The sequence below is a fragment of the Mauremys mutica genome, chromosome 3 (genome assembly GCF_020497125.1).
Source record: "Mauremys mutica isolate MM-2020 ecotype Southern chromosome 3, ASM2049712v1, whole genome shotgun sequence".
In the NCBI taxonomy this organism is placed as follows: Eukaryota; Metazoa; Chordata; order Testudines; family Geoemydidae; genus Mauremys; species Mauremys mutica.
This window is the reverse complement of record NC_059074.1, coordinates 145,712,254-145,735,853: the sequence shown is the minus strand read 5'-3', so window position 1 is coordinate 145,735,853 and position 23,600 is coordinate 145,712,254. Positions and strand designations below refer to the sequence as shown.

The following is a 23,600-nucleotide window of genomic DNA, read 5'->3' as shown; positions in this document are numbered from 1 at the left end:
ATAAAGATAGGAAGCACATTATTCTGACTTCTTCCAAAATCATATCTGATAGAGCTGCACTGCCAATGTGTATATTATTTTAAAACAGTATAAATAGTTTCAAAACACTTTGGGATATGAATTTCATTTACTATAGATTATTATGCAACAAGGTAATTGGTAAAATACACTAGTATAGGTTAAGGTTCACTAAGCTGTAGATATATAATCTATTTTTAGAAACCATATTATTTGTTTAGTACAAAATCTTGCAGTTCTTATTCAACCAAAACTTCCGCTGAAGTCAAAGATTAGTTTAAAAGTTGATCATGATACCAAAGTTTTTCTGTGTTTACAGTATTGTGAGACTTAGCATAGCTGGGATTTGCTATCACAACATTTGTCCAGCACCAACTTTAAGTAGTTTACTGGTAACCATGCAGAGAAGCAAGTTACAGAAACGAAAAAGTTTCTTTTGGAGGCTGAGAATTTAACTTATTAATTAAAATTTAAACGAGTTATTATAAATTACATAAATTAATAATTAAAGTTTCAAGTTATATGGATATTAAAAATATTGCAGAATTGAAGCTAAATCACAGTAGTTTGACTACTGCTACAGAGCACAGACAGTTCCTCATATCACCTTGTAATGTTTGATAGGTTTTTTTTAATTTGCAGTAAGGATATCTGGTTGTACTATTATTATTATTATTATTTTTAAGAGACAAGTTTGCCAAAAAAATATTGCAAGTCAGTCAAATATTACCTACTAAAGATAGCAAACAACTTTACTTCAATAAAGTAAATATGCTAAGTTACCTTCAATAATGTTTTTTCTTTCCATAATTGCCATTAATATTATCAACATAAACCATTACACAAACAATTTATATAGTATATACAGGAAGTATTTAATGTTATCACAATATTACCTAATCTGATAGTCAAAATTAGTGTGAAAATTAGTTGCTAAGTCCCTAATTCTGCCTTACTTACTCAATGGAGGCAGAATCAGGCTTTTAAGAATCTTAATATTTCATTTTACAAAAGATTAACAGTATATTAGAAAAACACTCCTGACTGGTTAAATTACATAACATTAAAAGCAGTACAGAACGAGGTGTTACAAAACAGATACAAGGTTAGGGAAGCATTCTGTTTATTTTGTCATTCACAAATTTGATACATTATCTTCCTTCTCCGACAGCTTACTCCAATGCTGCAGTTGAAAGTTGTTTTGTGTGACTTCAAATTCAGATCTTGTTAAATATGAAATAATTTGATTCGACAAATAAGCCATTTAATGAATTAATGTCACACAGCATATGTCTTGCTCCGTTGGGCAGAGATATAAATGCGAATTTTAATTCAAATGCTTGGGTCTTCAAGTGTTGAAAACCCAATGTATGTCCTTAAACAAGGAGTATATCTGCTACACACAAGCAATAGATACAAAATACACATGTACACTTTTTTTCCCCAAATTAAATTAGAATTTATAAAATCTCAAACGCCAAATCAAAGAAATCTGGGGCTTTAACATAAAAAATACTAATATCTTCATGTCTCAATTATAGAGCCTATTCGGTGAACCATCAGGACTGTTTCATAAATATATACAGAATTTGCTGTGCCAAAAAAGCCAGCTATGTTTAACTGAAAATAAAAATTGCACTTTGAGACCATTACCAATATTTTTTCATATTCCCGTTCAATGTAATATAGTAATCTGGTCCTGGTGCTTATGGCACAGGTATCAAGCTGTATTTTTGCTACACAATCTTATAAAACACAAAGTTCTTATATTATTTCATGAAAATCTAAAGAATCTTAAACCTAGAACTCTGATACAAATCCACATAGCTATAATTGCTTAATTAAATAATATACACAAATGTGTGTTTAGGTCTTAAAACTTTTCAACAACTGGATACAAAACAGTCACTCCTATTTTCTCCAGCCTCCTTAATCTTATGTTTTACCAGTCTGCATGTGAATAAAATATTGTTTCTGGCCACATCCAACACTTCAGGTCACACCCCAGTGTATAAGGACAAGAAGTAGATGTATAATAAAAAGATTGGATAAATCAGAAGGGGCTTCTTAGTCTTAAATTCTTCTCCAACTAGTAATGAAGCAGCACTGTATGCAGCCCAAAAGACTCCAAACAGCTTAAAAAGAAAAAAGGTATAGTGTTAGCTGACAGTACAAGAAAATCTGTCCAGATACCAATACAAAAAATCAGTACTTTTTTTTTTTTTGAAGGTCATTAGGAAAGAAACCTTACATTTTTTCCTGAGTGTTATACTGAGAACACACAGTATGTTATTTTATTTGTGTTCAGAGAGATATGCACCATGTTGGTCTCTAAGTATTTTTATTCATGGATATTTGAGAGATTTTACCTACATGTATTCGTACTAATAATCTCCAGCTCTTATGTATTGGTTTTCCTCAACAGATCTCAAAGCACTTTACAATGAAGGTCATTATGTGGCATCAGGCATCTGCAAATGCACTCATTTGAATTTAAAAGTCTATAGTTACAATAAAGCAAACGGTAAGTGTGCATATTCAGATAGTATAGATCTTTATTCCAGGGGAGCACTATTTAACAACTCTTCACTCTGTTTTAGTCCTCTTCAACTTGAACTTTTTTCATGATTATCTGTAATTCTGCTTCTCTGAATGTCATCTTGCAAGATTATTACTCTTGGGTCTTGTACCTCCAATGCAAATAATGGGAAAAACTTAAAAAAACGTGGCCTCCTCAAGCACCTGTAGGCTGGTGACCTTAGTCATTTTACTGAGCATTCTCCTACCTCAAGTGCTCTGGAACATACTAACCAATTTCTTTCAATAACAGGAAGCAAGAGCTTCACTTAGCCATAGACATAAAAAGAACATTTTTTAAAAAATTCTGTAGATATTAACATCCCAGAGGTAACAGCATGAATGCTCACAAAATTGGGGTTGGGGTGCAGGAGGAGGTAAGGGCTCTGGGGTGAAGCAGGGGAGTGGGGTGCAGGACAAGGTGCAGACTCCAGCTGGGGGTGCGGGCTCTGGGGTGGGGCTGGGGATGCAAGAGGGTGCTCCGGGCTGAGATCAAGGGGTTCGGAGGGTGGGAGGGGGAACAGGGCTGAGGCAGGGGGTTGGGGCACAGGGAGAGGCTCAGGGGTGCAGGTTCCAGGCAGTGCTTACCTCAAGCGGCTCCCGGAAGCAGCGGCCACGTCCCTCCTCCAACTCCTACACAGAGCCGCAGCCAGGTGGCTCTGCGTGCTGCATGGTCTGCAGGCACTGCCCCTGCAGCTCCCATTGGCTGCAGTTCCCACCAAAGGGAGCTGCAGAGGCAGCACTTGGGGCGGGAGCAGTGTGCAGAGCGGAGCCCCCTGGCTGCCCCTATGCATAGGATCCAGAGCAGAGCCATGCTGCTGCTTCCGGGAGCCATGTGGAGCAGCCTCCAACCCTGCTCCCCGGCTGGAGCACCAGAGCAGGGCAAGTCCCAGACCCCACTCCCCAGCAGGAGCTAACAGGCCAGATTAAAATGGCTGGCGGGCTGGATCTAGCTCGTGGGCCGTCATTTGCCCACCCATGGCCTAGAGGGTGAGACTGGGATTTTCAAAGGGGCTGAAGGAAGTTAATGGAAGTTGGGTGCCTATACTATGGCCTCTTTGAAAATCCCAGCCTGAATCAAGAAAACATCATATCCAGAATCCTCTCACTGTGAAGTGGAGCAGGGTAGATGAGTGAGAGAGAATCCTGAAAGATTAAGGGTTAAGTTTTCTAAAGGACTTAAGTGACCTTGTACGTAAGCCACTTTGGACATCTTACCCTATATCTGTGAATTCTTCCCTGCACATAAGTAGTTTTCCCTTCCCTAAAGATGTCATCTATGGCAGAAGTCTCACTCTTGGAAACTACAAAGCTCCACAGTGTACCAGTGGAAAAATGAGGCAATAACTACTACAAGAAATCCATATTGGTTATCTTAGAAATGGGATTTAAGAACTCCCAGAACACATCTGGCCCAAACACAGGCTGTAAAATGTCTCCCCAAATAACAAAACCGTTCCAACACATTTCCCACTGGAAAAAACAAAACCTCCAGGTACAGGCAAGCTTGGATTACTCTGCTTTGGATGCACAATCATGTTTGCAAAGTCAAGACAGGAACGCTTTAAAAAGACTGAACACAAGCAGCAGTGCTTAGTGAATATGCAGAGTGTCACATAAGTAGTTAGAGTGCATGTGCTTGTCACTGACACATCTTGAGGCAAGCAGAATTGGCTGCCTTGCCTCAGACCAAGTGAGCCCTGATACAAACCTCTAGTCTCAAGCTAATGGGGTCATAGTGTAAAATATAATCAAACACCCATTGTTAGAGCGCTGCGTGGATACAAAAATTGTATCTGCATCCAATCCGGAAAAATGATCTGCGGCTATAACGTGGATATCCGTAGATTTGCAGGGCTCTACCAATTGTCCTCAAGCAAGAAGGTTTAGCACACTGGTGTAAAATGAAATCTATGAATTGGAGGGACTATTAAAGGACCTTAGTCTGTTGTAAGCAATGTTCCGAAGGATCTGTTCACATAAGTAGTGGAATATGCACATAGTCTCAAAAAGTTCTGTGATTATATGCTCAGGTATGAGACTCCTAAACTGGGGCTCTGCGGAGGCAGCATCAGGAAGGAGAAGAGGTTAGTGACTGGAATTCAGTAAGATATTCATAGCCTTTAGCAAAGGCTGCGATGGTAAAGGCTTGAGCTACATCATTTGGAATTGTTAGGGAGCACCTTTGTCGACTGTAATTGGAAAAGAACTGGCTGGAATGTTCCTGAGCACCCTCAGGTTGGAAGATTCTCACTAGTACATACCCTCAAGCCAACCTATAGGTGCTTCACAAGGCTAAAAATGTCTTAGATACAGGGCTTTGGTCCTGCATTTTTTGCACTGGAAACTCAAGTGAATTGTGCACATATCTGCTTAAAGTTACCATAAGACAATAAAATAATGACCATGTAACTAAAATTTAACTAATGTAACCTTATTTTTAGAATTATGTATTAATTAATGGACAGGCAAGTAATTAAAAAATGATTAACCTTCGTATACAAATTAGTGGTAATTACAGGTAGCAAAACCACAACCACAGTGCAACTGCAGGGTAACTAAAGTGTAATTCAAGTTTGAGGAAATTAGAGTGGTTACTGGTAGCCAACAGTAAAGATAAACTAACAAAACTGATCAATACAAAAGGAATACAGGACAAAGCTAGCAAGGTTACCTTTTGACTGACAACCCCGCCACCTCCCTGAAATCTGGCAACAGTTGCAAGTAAAGATTCATGCAGTTGTGCTCAGGCTGTATGGCCTTTAAAGAATTGCACATAGCTCTGAGACCTCTCAGGGTATGTCTACAGTGCAATCAGACACCCATGGCTGGCCTGTGCCAGCTGACTTGGGCTAAGGGGGGCTGTTTAATTGCAGTGTAGATGTTTGGGCTTGGGCTGCTGACTGAGCCCTGGGACCATCCCACCTCACTGGGTCCTGAGCCCAGGCTCCAGCCAAAGCCCAAACATCTACATTGCAATTAAACAGCCCTGTACCCTAAGCCCCACACACCTGGAGTCAACTGGCATGGGTCAGCCACACATTTTTAATTGCAGGGTAGACATACCCTCAGGAAACTTTTGCCATACTAATACAGTTCATTAAAGTTCTCTACTGACACAGGCCTGGTAGGGAAAGCTGGGCAAATAAAAGCTTTTTTTGATTCACTGGCAATTCAAAAACGAAAAATTGTTTTGGTGTGAACCCAAAAAAAACCAAACCAAAACAAAACAAAAACACCAACACTTTTAGGAATCTTTCAGCAAACTGTAAAGTTGAAAAAAATGTTTTGTTTCAATTTTGAGTGTTTAGGTTTTTTAAAAAAAAAAAGTTTGAAAAGCATTTTTTAAATTGAAAAATCAAAATGTTTCATTTAGGGCTGGCAAATGATTTTTAAAAATCGCAATTAATCGCAAAATTAAAAAAACAGTTGCGATTAATCACAGTTTTAATCACACAGTTGAACAATAATAGAATATCAATTTAAATTCAGCATGGAAACATGTTCTTTGGAATGGTAGTCAAAGCACAAAGAGGCATACACATGTTTAGCGCATCTGGCTCATTAATACCAAAACTGGCTACAACAGTGCCATGCAAACACCTGTTCTCACTTACAGGTGACATTGTAAATAAGAAGTGGGCAGCATTGTCTCCTGCAAATGTAAACAATGTTTATCTGAGCGATTGGCTGAACAAGAAGTAGGACTGACTGAGTGGACTTGTAGGCTCTAAAATTTTACATTGTTTTGTTTTTGAATGCAGTTGTGTAAAAAAAAAAAAAAATCCACATTTGTAAGTTGCACTACGGTACTTGTATAAGGTGAACTGAAAAATACTCTTTGTTTTGTTTATCTCTTTACAGTGCAAATATTTGTAATAAAAATAATAATATAAAGTGAGCATGGTACACTTTGTATTCTGTTGTAATTGAAATCAATATATTTGAAATGATAGAAAAACATCCAAAATATTTATAATAAATTTCAAATTGGTATTGTATTATTGTTTAACAATGTGATTAAAACTGTGATTCATTGTGCCTTTTTTTAAACCTAGTTAATGTATTTTGCATTAACCGCTTGAGTTAACAGAGATTAACTGACAGCCCTAGTTTCATTTCAGAAGTGTCAAAATGAAACATTTCTACTTTTCCTGACATTTTTTGGACACAAATTTGGAAAACCAACACAAATTTCCGAAACATTTCAGTGTTACCAAATCTGCATTGTGTTGCTAAAAAAAGTTTTGTTTGAAAAATTTTGCCCAGCTCTACTGGCAGTTGACTTTGGGCTGGTCAGTTTTGGCTCTCTCTGCCTCAGTTTTCCATCTTTGTAATGGGGATATCACTACTTACCTTCTTTGTACAAGTGTTTTGAGATTACTACTTCTACTACCAAGAGGTCTCTGAACATGACTGACGTTACCATTCACGTTGCAATAACTAAACATATCATATATTGAATTATGGGGAAGACAGAATGACTTCCTGACCTCTGTTTCTGGACAAGAGGGTCACAAGAGTTCAACTAGTACTTTTAAAATTCTATCACAAGTTACTAAAATTATTACTTTGTTCAGGGAAACATAATATTATGAAGCATAGTGACAAACAATAAACATTACTGAACTCACTTTTATTAGCGTAGATACAACTTCAAATGATCCAACCACCAAGAGGACAGGTGCTATTACAATGAGTGGAAGTAGAGAATATCCTATCACACCAAGAACTTGCCCATATGCAACCTAAAAATTATAAATCAATTCATAAAGAATAAAAAACATTTCTTCAATTTAGCTCCTAAGTTTTGTCAACAGAGAAAACACTTACATTTTGTCATGATGAAATTAGTAGCTATTCCAGTAAGTGTAGTGTTGAGTACATGCATCTGTCTTGTGGCTCAGAATTAAAGTTATTAAAATGTGCAAAGAGAATTTTTGATATTACTGTCATTAAATGTAAATTCACAGGGTAATATATTTATGCAAATTATAACAATTGGTTACTTCCAGTCTTTTTAATGCCAAGGTTCTTTACTGGTAATGACAGAGTAATGCATTTCAAATAAGTATTACATAATTACTGCAGCATTTAGAAATTAGTATGGTATGTATGAAATACACGGTCAGATTTCAAATTATCAACTCGATAATGGTCATTAATTCAGAATATCTGCAATTAACCCCCCACACAAAAATAACTCTGGGAAGCCTAAATTAATGACAGAAGTTCATGTTAGCAGTGAAAATTGTGGAAAGGATGCTCTAGAAGTCTAGTAGTATTTCTGATATACTTCTGGTTCTGGCCAGGTTGTAGGTAAATGCGAGCAGTTTAAATAAATGCATGTGAAATTGACCAAGGGTCTGGTTTTGTTTTTTAAATCCAGACTTACATGAACAAATGAGTTTGTTAGAATTTAAGGCAAAGATTTGGATTGGTTCTTATTTTTAATCAAATCTTGTTCACTAGCTAGCAGCTATCTGACTAGATCTGACTAACTCTTAAGAATTTACCTTGAATCTCAATTTCAACAGAGACCAAGGTGTTCCACACTGTGCTATAATTCATGTCTAAATATGGGAGGTCAAGATTTTTGAGAAAGTAACTAAGTGACTTTAAAGTGCCGCAAGTTGGGCATCCAAAAACCCAAGTCACTTCTGAATATTTTATATATCAATCACACTTTCACATGCTACTTACTTCTCCTCCAAGAACCCTGGCCAATAAAAAAATGGTCAAGGATCCAAATATCCATATAGTTATAATCCAAGAAACCACCTTAAAAGAGAGAGAACAATTAATTCTTATCAATCAATTATTTTTATTATAATTCAGAATTCACTTTGGTTTCATAAGAAAGTCAACTGCAGCAAACCTTGTATTATTCAGTTTTACAATGGAATTTAGAAATAAAATTCAGATGTTTTATTATTTATACAATATCTTTTCTGACAAGTTTGCTAGTGTGTTTGGAATGCTCAAACAAGAAAATATGGTAAAACCAGTATTTTACCCACAGTGTGGTTTTGTTATCAGAACAGGAAGGTGTCAGTAAAAATGTTGGAATTAAAAGAACTCTGGCTAAATCTTAGTGAATCCACTGATGAGAGGGTTCAGCTGAGTCTCAGATTTTATAGGATGGTAACATGTTTGTTTTCATTCTACTCTGAAACACAAAAGGAAATCAATATCTCTTCACACCCAATGAAAAGCATGCTCAGACAACATTGAGCGGTTGGCTTAAACCAACAAAACAAACAGAAAAACCAATGTTCAGCTTGTATCTCCTTTCTTGGTTGATGAAGATGGTCTCTAGGGATGACAGAATACTGTGTGTCACCCTTAAAACTATAAAATCAAAAGAATAGAGATCTAAGTTATGACTCCTAACTCTTTCTACACCTTGATAGTACTTCTAGTTTAAGATGTAGTCTTCCTCCCAGGTTTCTTCCTCTCCTCAGTTCTTAATATGAAACTGGCTTAAATTATCACGCAATTCAGGTCCCTAGCCTACACTTAAATTAAATCGCAGCCCAGCTGATCTGGAGTGCAGCTGCTAAGCAGAATAAGGGAAATATTGCTTTTCCTTTGAAAATAGCACTTCTACAGTGGGAACCTGCACCCCCAAGACAGCCTCTGAGCTTCAAAGTATGGTTGCATTTAAAACTCATATGCACTGTAAAAATCAAAAAGGGAAGGTGAAAAGAGCATGAAGCTGGTGTCACTACAGATTTTGTCTCTTCAGCTAAAATTCTGTAATAATTTAAAAAAACATCATAAAACCATTACGTTTCACTGTGGGAAGAAACAGTGCATACTGTCTTTCTTTCCCCGCACCTGTCTCCCATCCAAAACAACAAATCACATTAATGTGTCATATGTAAAATTAGTCAATTATACTAATAGAAATAAGCCATTCAAGAGTGAGCGTTCATCAGCTTTTATTGCACACCTTAGGGAAGTTGAAGGAACTCCCTTTCAGGCTCATATCTCAAAATTAATTACCTTGACTAATAGCATACTGTAATACTACACATCCTGGTATGGCTTATTGCTCAGGCTGCGAGTCTGTCACGGAGGTCACTGATTCCATGACTTTGTGACCTCCATGTCTTCTGTAGTGGCTGGCGTGGCTGGCCTCGGAGGCCACGGGAGCAGGTCTGGCAGCCCCTGGGCCCAGCCGCACCGGACACTGCTCGGGATGTGAGGGGGGGCCTCCGGGATGAGGCAGGGAGCTGGAGTGTGTAAGGGGGTGAGTTCTCTGGGTGGTGCTTCCCTGGGGGGGAGCTCCCCAGAAATGGCAACATGTCTCTCTCTCAGCTCCTAGGTGGAGGTGTGGCTAGGCAGCTCTGCGCGCTGCCTCCACCTGGAGGCACCACCCCCAAAGCTCCCATTGCCCAGGAACCGCAGCCAATGGGAGCTGTGGCGTGGGTGCTCGGGTGGGGGCAACACGTGGAGCCCTCCTGGCCGCACCTCTGCCTAGGAGCTGAGGGACATGTCGCTGCTTCTGGGGAGCCACGCAGACCAGGTAGGGAGTCTGCTAGTCATGCCAAACCCCCCACCCCCGAACAGGGCCCTGGGCCACTCCCAAGCACCTGCAGGGGCTCCTGAGCCGCCCCCGAGCACCCAAGTTTTAGCTAGGGGTATATAGTACAAGTCATGGACAAGTCATGGGCTGTGAATTTTTCTTTGCTGCCCGTGACCAGTCCATGACTTTTACTAAAATACCCGTGACTAAAACACCGCCTTACTTATTGCTATATTTAAAGATAGGGTTAAAGGTGTTTACTCATTATTATAAGTGGAGCTTGCAGGGGGGCTCGCTTAGGTGCTACTAAGAGAAGACCTAGGTTCATATCTAAGTTCTGTCACTTTTTAAAGGTTGCAGTGATTAGAAGCACTACGAGGGATGTTATACTTGGGCAATACTGGAAAAGTGGAAGAAAGGCCAAGCATCTCCATACTATAATTCTTGCTGGCCAATCAAAAGCTGCATTCTCTGAGTTCTGAAGGAATCATAGGAGAAGTCAAGTGACAAGAGACAGAGGTATTTAGAAGACAGAATTTATTCAATTATGGGGGTGGGAGCAAGAGAAGGAAAAGGTATGTGAGAGGACAAAAAAGTACCAGACAGTTATTGCATTATTTGTAACCACAATAAATTCAAGATCTTTATACAAAGGTTTTCTGGTAATAAGACCAGTAAATAAGTTTTAAATTATCTGAAAAAAAAAAACTTACTACTATGACTATAATGCAGAAGGTTCAACCAGCAAGTATCTAACTGCCAATTGAATAAGCCACTTTTGAATTAGAATTCTTACCAACTCATTAGTAATATGTCCGGACACAGAGCTAATTCTTCCCCTCTCTGGAAGAGATGTCTTTACTAAAGATGTTTGCAAGAGTATGTGCCTGGGTAACGTGGCTGGGCGGGGGGAAGTCTTCTAATGGTTTCCTGTCCCCAAACTTTTTTGTGAAGCATGTAGAAAAGCCAACTATCTTTTTCACTGTGCAATGCAAACAGATGACGGTGGGGGAACTGAAACATTACGAAGTTAATAGTACAATCAATGTAAATTGTATTTGAGAACTAAATTAAAGATGGGAGATGATTTCAGAGGAGGGAATGTGTTCATACAGAAAAACATGGTGCAGACATTCTACTCTATGATCGTGCCCCAACTACAGAAATGTAAGTGACTCACTTTCATCACTGATTCCTACGGGTCCCTTAATTTCAGTCACAATTTACATTTTATTTAACATAGATGAACCAGCATTGTAAAGGTGCCATCTTTTGCTTTAGCACTGCAATGAAATATACCTATTATGTAGGTTTTATGTTTTAGTCATTCCAGTTAGTATACAGCTGAGCATCTGACAGATTGCATATCATTACAAGCCTCCAGAAATCCCACCCTTCCTTCATTTCCATTTCAGAGACAAAACTTGACATTTTTATTCTAATTAACCTTAGAGATGTAGTTCAAAGAACATTTAGTATAGTATTACAAGTTTTTTTAATATGCAGAAGGACACCCATGAAAGAAATATATTTGGAACTAGATGTTCCATTCTTCTCACTATACTCACGGCAAGGGGAGAAGAGGCTTTCCACCTGTCTATAAATATGATAGACTGTTTAGCATTCAAGTCGCAATATTTAAAGTTCTCTTTAGAGAAAAGGTTTATACCTACCTTGAACTGTCCATATAATGAAACCATGGAGAAGAAGAGGACAACTGCCAGAGGGCCCCAAAAATCAGGGTTATCTCTCACTACCTGTCTATTAAACCCAAGAGATGGCATAGGCATCAACACGCATCGAATTTTGTAGTAAATATCCTTCAGATCAATGTCCAGTTCCTCCCTACAATTGTAAAACAAAAGCTTTACTACATATTTTGGTACTGGAACAGTTTGTGTAAAGAGAATAATTCATCTGTGAGAGCAGGTTAATTAAGCAGTGAGTCTGTAGTTTGTTCATTATCAGCATGCTTTCAGATGCAGTGACACAAAAGACATGGAATACTTCCAAGATATACCAGCAGCATAAAATGAAATTTCAACATCCTACTGAGATACAAATTATTTTTTATCATTTAAATATTTCTTCAAGAAACCCTTGTTAAATTTCTAACAACTTTATTTAACATTAATGCAATTTTATCATTAGCTATATTGAAATAAATACTGTGGTTGGGAACACAAAAGAAGGGTAAAATACCCTACAGTCTGAATTAAAGCAAAGCTTCTGTCCTCCAACATCTAGGCACATGTATGCCATATTCATCTGTCAAGGTTTTTTTTATTGTCATGCTATTTTAAAGATTATATACATTGAAATATGCAACCACATATAAATAAATGTAATGTGTGTAGTCCAATTAAAGATAATGCATGGTCCCAACAGGGAACAAAAGCGTAGGATTCATTAATCCTCAAAGTGTTTAAAAAAAAAGCATACCAATAAGCTGAAGTTGATGGTCTTTTAATTAAAGGAAAGGTAACTGATTCAACTGGGTAGTTTCCCAGGACAGTTTATGCCAATAGTTCAACTGGCTGGTTTCCAGCATGAGTAAACAGCAATAACTAAGGGCTGATCAAACCAGTAAAAGACGTTCTATCAGCAGATCTTGCTGTTCTCCAACCTCCCTCCTCCACTTAAAGGCCACAAATAGTCTTAAAACAGATAGGGATGGCATGCTATATCTGATCCTCTATTGGTGTAAGGTCACCGATGGACTCTAGTGCAAGTTAGGGCTGCCCCTGGCACAGTTGGAACTAGGCGGCTCTGAAGTAGGGAGCTTCAAGAGATTTCCTGCAGCTGCCCATCTGAGCATAGGTCTGAAAGTACAGAATCAGGACCACTATATATTAGAAGGCACAGATCTGGGTTCAATTCCCAGCTCTGCCACTGGTTTGCTGGGTGACCTTGGGCATATCCCTCTCCATGCTGTGCCTCAACTTCCACCTCTATAAAATGAGGGTAATGATACTGGCCTCCTTTGTAAAGGACTGAGTTCTACAGATGAAAATCACTACAGAACTGCTAAATACAATTAGAATAAGTTATTGCCTGATTTTTGTCTCATGATGCTCAGTTACAATGTACTCTGGAAATAAGAGGGTCTTTGTTGTATAGCCTTCTCTCAGAAAAGCTGGACCATGAGTTAAGTCCAGTGAAAACAGGCAGCTACACTGTCTCCCCAGACAGGGAATATTCTTTATTAAGTCTATTGAAGTTATTTTTGTATATGCAAGTCTTAGGGCAGTTTATCTCCTTCTGTTATAGCAAGGTATTTTTACTGAACTTTGCCACAACGTTTTTAGCACCTTCCACTGTCTAAGGACAGGAGCATGCATTTCTCTCCATCCATCCTAAAGTCAGCAACTATTCGTTTTACATTTAATTCTGAAGGTCACGTGATATAATCATTTAAATTCTGGAGTTAAATACATAGACCCACCACTCAATAAGTTCCATCATGTATATGCATTTGTCTGTTGCCTGACGTTGACTTTTCTCTCATTCAAGAGGGTGGTGGCTGTCATTGCAGGTGAGCCATGAGTAAGGCCATCCCTCAGTAAAGACAGGTTTGTCCTATGAAGTCTGACCTTGACTCAATTGAACAGAGTCAGTGCTGGCTCTCAGGCAGCCTGCCATGTTTTAAATCCATAGAAGCATTAAGGTTAGGAGCTTTGTCCTCCAATCGTGAGGTGTAATAAACATTAAGAATTCACAGATCACCTTTTGGTGCACAGACTTGGCCTTTATAGTGTACAGTCTTATGTGACAGAGAGCACCTGTGCTTTGTCACCCCCAATGTAGCAGTCTAGCTCTCTAGGAAAAGAGATGAAAAAAAAGGTTAGCGTGCGACTTTTATCATATGAAAAGATATTTGGGGTTCACTACTCTAGGAGATGCAGATTGAGTTTTAATGTCTCCAGAAATATCTATTGTCTCCCAGCACTTTCTGTTTGAGGATCTCCAAGTGCTTTACAAAAAATAGCAAGTATTATCCTTGTTTTGCAGAGAGAAAACTGCAGGATAGATATTAAGTGTATTGCCAAGACCACACAGCAAATTAGTGGTAGAACTAGGAATAGAACCAAAATCACTTGCTTCAAAGTGCACTATCCATTAGATCACAAAGCCCAACCATACCTCTTTGCACAGGGGAAAGCATGGGTTTATCAGCATTTTGGTAAGTTTTGGCTTTAAACAGATTATGTGCCTTTGATGCAATGTGAAAGGATGTGGGAAAAGAGCTGTACTTCATTTATAATACTTTTAAAACTGAGTTTCAGTGAAACAGCCTTGATCTGAAAAATCCTAGTATACAAGACTACAGTGCAGGATTTTTTTTTCTCTAGCATTTAAAAGCCCTGATGAAGTCAATTTATATCAGAGGAGTTAAACCCTAATTAAATCCAAATCTTTGTCCATTTAATTCAAGACTATGGTGATGACCACCACTATTTCCAATACTTTTATTTCAGATAGTAACTGCTAGTGTTCACTTGATATTTTGTAAGTCAGTGTTGTTGATTGTTTAACAAAGCTAAACAAACTCATCTTAATAGCAGCACAACAGAGGAGGATAGAAAGGACACGATCTAAGGGCTTGTCTACACTACAAAATTAAGTTGACTTAATTCAGGTCGTCCTACACAGTCACTGCAGTAATTCAATTGGCTGTTGGTGTCCACACTACCCTCCTCCTGCTAGTGAAGCATGTCCTCACCAGGAGCACTTGCATCAACTGAAGTGGGGCATTGTGGGGCACTGACAGCTGAGTGTGGGGCACTGATAGCCACATGGGGCTCACAGCTGGAGCCCCTCATCTGCCCCCCAGGTGAAAGCCCCAGCTGTGAGCCTCCTGCAGGCTCAATTTCACAGCACAGAGCCTACCAGCAGTGAAATTGACATTCTTGCCAACTTCACACTGCTATTATCTCTGCTCAGAGCAGCGGAACTCTGACAGCTCTGGGAGCCCCATGGGTAGCTGGGAGCCCAGGATCTCGGTGGCAGCTTGGGTTCGGAGTGGGAGCCCAGGCAGCAGCCTGCTGGGAGCAGGTAGCCAGGAGTCTGGGGGGCAGCCAGGTTCTAGCTGGAGCCCCACACCCACCCAGGGATGACAGCCCAAGCTGTAAGCCTGGCTCAGGGTTCACAGCAAGGAACTTAACAGACTTTCTTGTCACTTTCACAGCTCCAGCAGAATTGACAAGAATTGTAGCCATCAGCGATGTAAGTAATGCAGTCTATAGCTACAGTGTCGCCTAATTACTGACATGGTCAACATAAGGCAGCTTATATTGACCTAACTCTGTAGTCTAGACCAAGCCTAAGATTTGATTTTTTGTTAATCATTAAAAGAACAAAAGTTTAAAAGAAGCAGTGAGAAAACAACCTTTTGTGGTACTCTATATGAGCCAAGGCCAGTTATACTCAAGTTTTACCTCATCCTTTCCACCCTCCCCTAAAGCAAGGCAAGCAACATGTTTCAGCTGCTTCTTCCCCACAACACAAAAATAAAACCTGAATAAAGATAATGATTTACAATGTTACAAATACAATGACAGACTTAAAGTTAAGCCATTTATCACTGTGGGATCCTAGTCACAGCAAAAAGACTAACTGCTCACCAACGTTCAGGAAAACAACCAAAAAAAAAGTTATTAATCAGAAAATGAAGATAGATATCAAAAGAGCAATTTTGACATACAGAAGTGGCTTGTTATCTTCTGGATCATCATCTTCTACTTCCAGAAGCCAGCCATATCCTCTCTGTCTCAAAAATGTTGTTGCAGTAGATTCTTTGATGAACTCTCCCCTTCCTCCTCCTCCTCCTCCTCCAAGATTTAGCTTAACATCTGGAGATGCTATAGAGCCACTAAGATCTTGGAACAAAAATGAGAGAAAGACATGTTTATATCTTCACAAAAGCCAGTTTGAACTGCTACGCCTATTTTTTCTGTATTCCAGTAGGTCTACCCTACACAGATTAATACCAAGAAATATTTAAAGTTATAGAATAAAATTGTACACTATAAGAGATGCATAATTTGAAAGTGATAAAATATTTTATATAGACAGAAAATGTTGACAAAACTATTCAATTATTGCTCTAGAACCAAAACTGTCCAACATCAGTGTCTAAAGTTACCCTTTTCATTTAGATGTCTAACTGTAGACATTACGGTTTGACAGTTTTGGACTTACTTACTCACGGATGTTAGTTAAATGACATTGCTACTATTGTGGCATACGATAGTAATCTGCTTAGTACTTCAAGTGCACTAAACGCAACCTATTTGCATTCCAGCACCTTTCTATTCCACCCCATTTTTCCCTTGTATGTGTGACTGGTTACAACAGGAAAACCTTTTGTAGACACATTTCAATTTGTAACCTGGATTTTACACAGACATTTAAAAAAAGAAAACTACCAGAACTCCATAGGCCCTGCTTTTATTTATTCAGAGCTAGCGTCAGGAGAGATTCTCAGACTTCTCTGACATAGAATGATCTAGTCCTGGCACAACACTGAAAGAAACAAAAAGGAGCAAAGCAAGGAAACTTTCCATCTGTTTATGTATACATACCACAAAAGGCAAACTAAAATGTATTGGCATGTTTCACTTACTTCGCAATGAAGTACAGACAAACTAGAATGACATAGAGCAGGGGTCGGCAACCTTTCAGAAGTGGTGTGCCGAGTCTTCATTTATTCACACTAATTTAAGGTTTTGTGTGCCGGTAATACATTTTAATGTTTTAAGAAGGTCTCTTTCTATACGTCTATAATATATAACTAAACTATTGTTGTATGTAAAGCAAATAAGGCTTTTAAAATGTTTAAGAAGCTTCACTTAAAATTAAATTAAAATGCAGAACCCCCTGGACTGGTGGCCAGGACCCAGGCAGTGTGAGTGCCACTGAAAATCAGCTCGTGTGCCGCCTTCAACACCCGTGCCATAGGTTGCCTTCCCCTGACATAGAGTAGCAGAGTAATAACTGAAAACAGAACGAAGGCAGGGAAGAAGTAGGAAATTATGGGAAAGGTCACAAAAGAAGGGATGCCATTCTAGGCTGCATTTTGTGTTAAAAAGTTAGAGAATACCCTGTGGAGAAGTACCAATCTTCCAAGAACACAGAGTTTCAATCACTATTTATTAGAAAAAGCACAACTTTTGTAGAAAGCTTGTGCTGAGTACACTGGTGTAGAACCTTGCAAGAAAGAACTCTGATCTCATTTTGTTGGCTTCAACCCCTTTGTTTCACAGGTTCTCTTTAATGAAACTCCATTTGCCTCCATTTCCCTGCTCCCACCTTCCTGCCTTATCCATACCATCCCTTCCCCATGAAATTCTCTCTATATACACACTTGTTCACCAGGAAACCAATCTCTCAGCAGTCAAATCTATCTGAAAGGCACTTCTGCAATGCCCAGGAGTAGAATCTAAACCAAATCAAGTTGTTTAAAACAAACAACAAAAACAATTTAAAGTATTTCTATTCCCAGGTGTCCCTCCCCTCCTTTTGTCAGATTGTGACATCTTTTGTATAGAAACTCTTCTTTTTGAGAGTTTTACAGCAGTAAGCATAGTTGGCACAGAGTATAGATAGATCACAGTGGCATTTCTGCAAATATTTACAAGATGAAACCTGGAAGCACCTCCAGTCTTTAAGAATCTTGCCCGGCCAATGCTAGGGGAAAAGTCATATTTCTCTGTGCAGGGAAAGAGGGCAGGGAGCAGGAAACATAGGAAAAGTGTCTATGAACCATATAATTGACAGCAAACCTGGGTATAGACATAGTATCTAGGGATTTTTTAAGTTTGACAATGTCTATTGTTGTTATATTTTTATGTGAACGATATAGGGTAAGAGACTATGCAAATACACTAAGTTTTTAAAAAGTCAGGATGCAACCTATAATGATGGTATAACGACTTAGTCTATTCTGTTTGTATGCATAAAGTTTTCACTTAATGCTCAATGTTAAGTCCAATTTAGAATTCTGCCTTAAACTCAGTTAGCTAAACAATTCACTCTTGGAACTTAAGTTTTCCCTGTGTCTGCTTGTAGCGGGGTGGCTACCCGCTCCAGCCCTTACAGGGTTAAAACCAGCCCTAGGAGAGGGCTCGAGAACAGCCCAGGCTGAATGGGAAGCAGGCTCAGCTGGGGCCATGCCCCAATCAGGACCCAGCTGGCCCCATAAAGGCTTGAGCCAGACGCTCATGCAAACAGTATCCTCTGTGTTTAGAGAGAGAAGGACCTGGTTGCAGGGAGCTTAACCAAGTGCCTAGAGTGGAGTAGGGCTGGGGAAAGGCCAAGGGAGCCGGGGAGCTCTGGCCTAGGAAAGCCCCAGGCTGCAAGCCTGAGGTAAGGCCAACAGGGCACTTGGGTTGTGGGAGGCACTGACTGTCACCTGTAAGGCAACATGTGGACTGGCAGAGTCTTGACGGTTGCCAGCAAGGCAGACAAGCTGGAGTGCTCACAGGAAACTGACACATAGTTTTGAGGGTGACCTGAGCACGATGTCACACTCATCTGTGCAGGACTTTTATTCTCAGTTTTCAGCAATTTAGAACTAGTCTGACAGAACTCCCTTAGCTCTTGAGAGCAACAGCTTGAGCAGTAGAGTGGTGCATGTGCAAGCAAGGCTCTCTATTCAGTATAATTTCTGAAGCAGAAATGGACTGGGAGAGGCATTTGGAAGTTTATAACTGAAAGTTGTCCCTGGATTGGCACCTGGAGAGTGCCTCAGAGGTTGTCCTCATCCATCATTGGCAATTTTTAAACTGAGATTGTATGTTTTTTATTTAATAGTTATGCTCTAAGAATTATTTTGGGGAAGTTCTATACTCTGTAGCATACCAGAGGTCAGACTAGATTATCACACTGGTCCCTTCTGACCTTTGAATCTCTTAATCCATTACCACAAGAACTCTTGTATTGCATACAGATGTTTGGTTCCAGGAAGATATCATTATCTACAAAGTTTGTCTCATGGAGAGGTATACTTTGTATTATGAATATGGTTATTGCCATCAAACCCAACATTTGTATAGCATAACAAGCAGCCACCTGCTTAACATTTCTACCAGACTGGTAAGGTTTTGGATCCTGTCTTAGGTCAGGAAGACTTGTGGCCAAACTCTATTTAGTAGGACTATTTTATAGCAGTTGTCTGTTACTGACAAGCTGTGACTTTGAACAGTTCATCATGAATACTACACGCCTGACCACGTAGTCCTACTGAACCATGTTCAGGACATATGTTAGAAAGGACATGAGGCTACAGGAATCAAAAGCCACCAGTCTACCTTCAAGGAAGTCCTGCAGTTACTGGTAATGGTATGATGCTATGGAACCTTTCAAAAACTTGTTTGTGATGCCTCACTGAGGCAGAGCATCCTGTGCAAGTGGTACTGAGCTCTTTCGCAGACAGTCAAATTGAAAGCTGACTTTCAAAGCAGAATCTTCTCTGCTCCTGTTTTGAAGCAGCAATACAATGGATGGAAGAACAATGTGGCGCTTGCTCACTGAGAGGTGGCATCCTCTAAAAGAAATGAGTCAGAGACAAGGAAGATAAACAAACCAAGGAGTGGAAAAAGAGCATAGTTTTTACACCAGACAGCAGTTTTTGCCAGTGAGACTACATCTACATTGGGGAAAACTTGTAACTAATTTTTCTGCACAAGTTGGCTCCATCAATAGATGCGCTGGTGTGGACATGATGCAGGTACTGAAACCATGTGTGTTGTGTAATCCTATTTAAACTTTTAATACTTTGTCATACTAATAGTGACACTGACACACACAGCTTTTTGTAATCCTGCAGGTTCTTTCAGCTAAATTTTCAGAATGGAGAGGGGTAACTAGTGGTGTTCCCCAAGGGTCAGTCCTAGGACCAATCCTATTCAACTTATTCATAAATGGTCTGGAGAAAGGGGTAAATAGTGAGGTGGCAAAGTTTGCAGATTATACTAAGCTGCTCAAGATAGTTAAGACCAAAGCAGACTGTGAAGAACTTCAAAAAGATCTCACAAAACAGCAAATGAAATTTAATGTGGATAAATGTAAAGTAATGCACATTAGAAAAAATAACCAACTGTACATACAATATGATGGGGGGGCTAATTTAACTACAACTAATCAGGAAAGAGATCTTGAAGTCATCGTGGATAGTTGTCTGAAGACTTCCACACAGTGTGCCGTGGCAGTCAAAAAAGCAAACAATGTTAGGAATTGTTCAATAAGGGATAGAGAATAAGATGGAGAATATCTTATTGCCCTTATATAAACCCATGGCATGCCTACATCTTGAATACTGCGTACAGATGTGGTCTTATATCAAAAAAAGAGATCCTGGCATTACAAAAGGTTCAGAGAAGGGCAACTAAAATGAATAGGGGTTTGGAATGGGTCCCATATGAGGAGAGATTAAAGAGGCTAGGACTTTTCAGCTTGGAAAAGAGGAGACTAAGGGGGGATATGGTAGAGGTATATAAAATCATGAGTGGTGTGGAGAAAGTGAATGAGTTATTTACTTGTTCCCATAATATAAGAACTAGGGGCCACCAAATGAAATTAATGGGCAGCAGGTTTAAAACAAAAGGAACTTCACACAGCACCCAGTCAACTTGTGGAACTCCCTGCCTGAGGAGGGTGTGAAGGCTAGGACTATAAATGTTTAAAAGAGAACTAGATAAATTCATGGAGGTTAAGTCCATTAATGGCTATCAGCCAGGATGGGTAAGAATGGTGTCCCTAGCCTCTGTTTGTCAGAGGGTGGAGATAGATGGCAGGAGAGAGATCACTTGATCATTACCTGTTAGGTTCACTCCCTTTGGGATACCTGGCATTGGTCACTGTCGGTAGCCGCGATACGGGGCTGGATGGATCTTTGGTCTGATCCAGTATGGCCATTCTTATATTATTTTATACTCAGCAAGCTAAATAATGAGACCTTCTATAAAATGAGTTTTTAAAAAAATTAAATTTATATATAAAAATACTCCCTTAGGTGCCTGATTTTTAAATGGTGCAAAACAGTGCATTTTAGAATTACATTTCTGCTCAGACTGGCTAATTTAAAACATTCTTAAAACAGAAAGAAAGATACTGAGTATGTTTACAATAAAGCAGATATGTTTTTCTAAATGAATGGTCAGTAGATCACCACATTAGAGAGAGGGGTGTATTTGATCCTTAGCACAAGGTAGGGCAAGAATGTAAGCAGGCTCATCTTGGTGTCCATCTCAACATCAGAAGAGGGTGGGAAAACTTTACATGACTCCCTTTCTCCTCCAGGAACCAGCAAGTATACACTCTGGAGACATGCAAGAATTGCACATAGGAGGAAGGAATCAAGACAGTGAGATCTAATAGAAAGCAAGAAATAAAGCAACACCAATTCATGTCCTCAGCTGATTCCTAGGTGACCTAGATTAGAAAAGCATTGGGAGTATAGGCTCCAACACAGTAGTGGGGTGCGCAAGTCATTGGTTGCATAGAGGTGGGGGATCATCCTGCAGCCCCCCTCACCTCTCCTGCACATGGACTTGGTGGCAAGGCTGCACCCAACCCTGACACAGTGCAAGGGCCTGACCCACCCCATGCCTGCTCCAGAAACATCCCAGCATCCTGCCCCTCTGCACTGGGCACAGCACAATAGCAAGCAAGAGGGACAGAGTCTTGCATGCACACATGGGCGGTCCTAAGGCAGTGATTTACTTCTCCCCTGTCTGCTCCTGATGCCTGAACAGATGCACCTGCTTGGGACCGCTGTCTGGGAGGGATGCACAACACTCCACTCATGGCTTCCCTTCACCTCCCCATCAGAATCAATTATTCTTCGGGGAAAACAAAAAAAACCACCAAAATCTGCAGAGGACATTCATTCTGCACTTGTGCAGAGGCATAGAATTCCCACTGGAATATTCTCCATGATGGCCGTGTCTTCCTTGAGTAGTCCTTTACCACCTCACTCATCCAGTAGTGCCACTGATTGTTTGGCAGGCTATTTCTGATGTTCCTAAAACAATTTTTTGCTGCTAGTTTGAGTCTTTTGCTAGTTGCACTTCAAATTTTTGTTTGGCCTAATTCTACTTTTAGACTTGACTCACCACAGTTTATGTTCATTAATAAATGAATAAGCACACTCCCTTTAGTCTTCAGTTTTCTGGTACATTTCCATGCTGGTTCTAGTTTCAGGATGGGCTGTATGTAAATCTTGAATTACGTCTGCATACACATGCTCTCAGAGCCACCAGTTATGTTAATACACATGCAATGATCATTCATACTCTAGGGTAGATATTGCTGGGGGCGGGGGGTGGATGCAGCTGCTAGTCGGACTGCAGGCGGCATAATACTGCTTTACTATACACGAGTGCATATCTTGAGAGGAAGGCAGCATTCTCACGAGGCACATTTGGTACATTACAGCCACTCAGGCAGTATTGTCAGCCTATTCGTCACACTATAATATAGTGTGTTGGCCGCACAATACTCGCTTTCAGATACCTACTGCTCAGCACCAGGCATGGGACGGGACACGACACCCAGCCCCCCCCCCGGTCACAAGCACGGATGTGTCCCTGCGCGGCGCCGGCCTGGATAGCGCCGCTGCCGGAGGAGGAGACCAGCCCCACAGGCAGCTGCCTGTGCCACGCAGACGGAGCCGCGGCCCGGGCCCGGGCGCGCAGCTGGGATTTCGCAGGGAAGTTGTTGTGTTTTATTCCCTCCCACCCACCTCTAGCGCCCAGACGGAGAGACGCTGCCGGGTCCCCCACGAGCCCCCGACACCCACAAGCGTAACGGGGCAGGGGCCACGTCTTCCCCCAAACAGGGCGGCGGCCCCGGGCCGGGAGCCGCGAACCTGCCCGGCCCCGCTCTCACCTTCCGCCTCGGCCGAGGAGACGAAGGTGAAGTCCCCGTTGCTGGGCGCGTAGAGGGGCGGCTGCTGGGGGCCCGGGGGCTGCATCGCCCCGCCCGCTGCGGGGCCGGCGAAGGCGCGACCGAGAGGAAGGGGCGCGGGCCGCGGGCCTCGCCAAGACTCTCACTCCGCGGCAGCGGGCCGGGCCAGCTGCTCCACGGCGCAACCCCCTGTGACAGGACAACAACAATGCCACTGCCCTTCCGATTGGCTGTTTGTAAGGCGCCGTCTGATTGGTTGCCAGAGCGCCCCTTCCGATTGGCTCTCCGGCCGCCTTTCAGGGCGGTGACTCATTGACCTGAGTGTAAAAAAACCTTCTGATTGGCGGAAACAACCACAGAGGGGTGGGAAGAGGAAATAACTCTGTGGCGGGGGCTAGTTTGTTCTATATCACCCCCTCCACATACATCCGTTTGGTTTCTTCCATAAGAGCAGCCGGTGCCTACAGCTGTCACCCAACACAGCTCACTGCTGCCCCCAGCGAGCCCCCCACCCCTCCTGCCAGTGCCACCTGCCCTGCCTCACCCCACCCCACCTCCCCTCATC

At 40.9% G+C, this 23,600-nt stretch overlaps 1 protein-coding gene across 1 annotated transcript; it reads right to left on the bottom strand.

Moving 5' to 3' along the window:
- Window positions 1-872: 872 nt before the first annotated feature.
- Window positions 873-23,249, bottom strand: YIPF4 (Yip1 domain family member 4). The gene is made up of 6 exons (XM_045011914.1): window positions 23,018-23,249; window positions 15,831-16,005; window positions 11,800-11,971; window positions 8,299-8,376; window positions 7,230-7,343; window positions 873-2,153 (listed from the first exon to the last, which is right to left on the bottom strand). Exons 1-6 carry the CDS (start codon window positions 23,100-23,102, stop codon window positions 2,016-2,018), a joined length of 762 nt encoding a protein of 253 aa, XP_044867849.1. The 5' UTR covers window positions 23,103-23,249; the 3' UTR covers window positions 873-2,015.
- Between the last annotated feature and the right edge of the window lie 351 nt (window positions 23,250-23,600).

Coding starts and splice junctions, on each gene's coding strand:
- YIPF4 (XM_045011914.1), bottom strand. CDS start 23,102: ATGCAGCCCCCGGGCCCCCAGCAGCCGCCCCTCTACGCGCCCAGCAAC. Junction 8,377..11,799: donor CATTATATGGACAGTTCAAG/GTAGGTATAAAC, acceptor CTCTCTTTTAAG/GTGGTTTCTTGGATTATAAC. Junction 2,154..7,229: donor TTGTATCTACGCTAATAAAA/GTGAGTTCAGTA, acceptor TTTCTTTTTAAG/CTGTTTGGAGTCTTTTGGGC.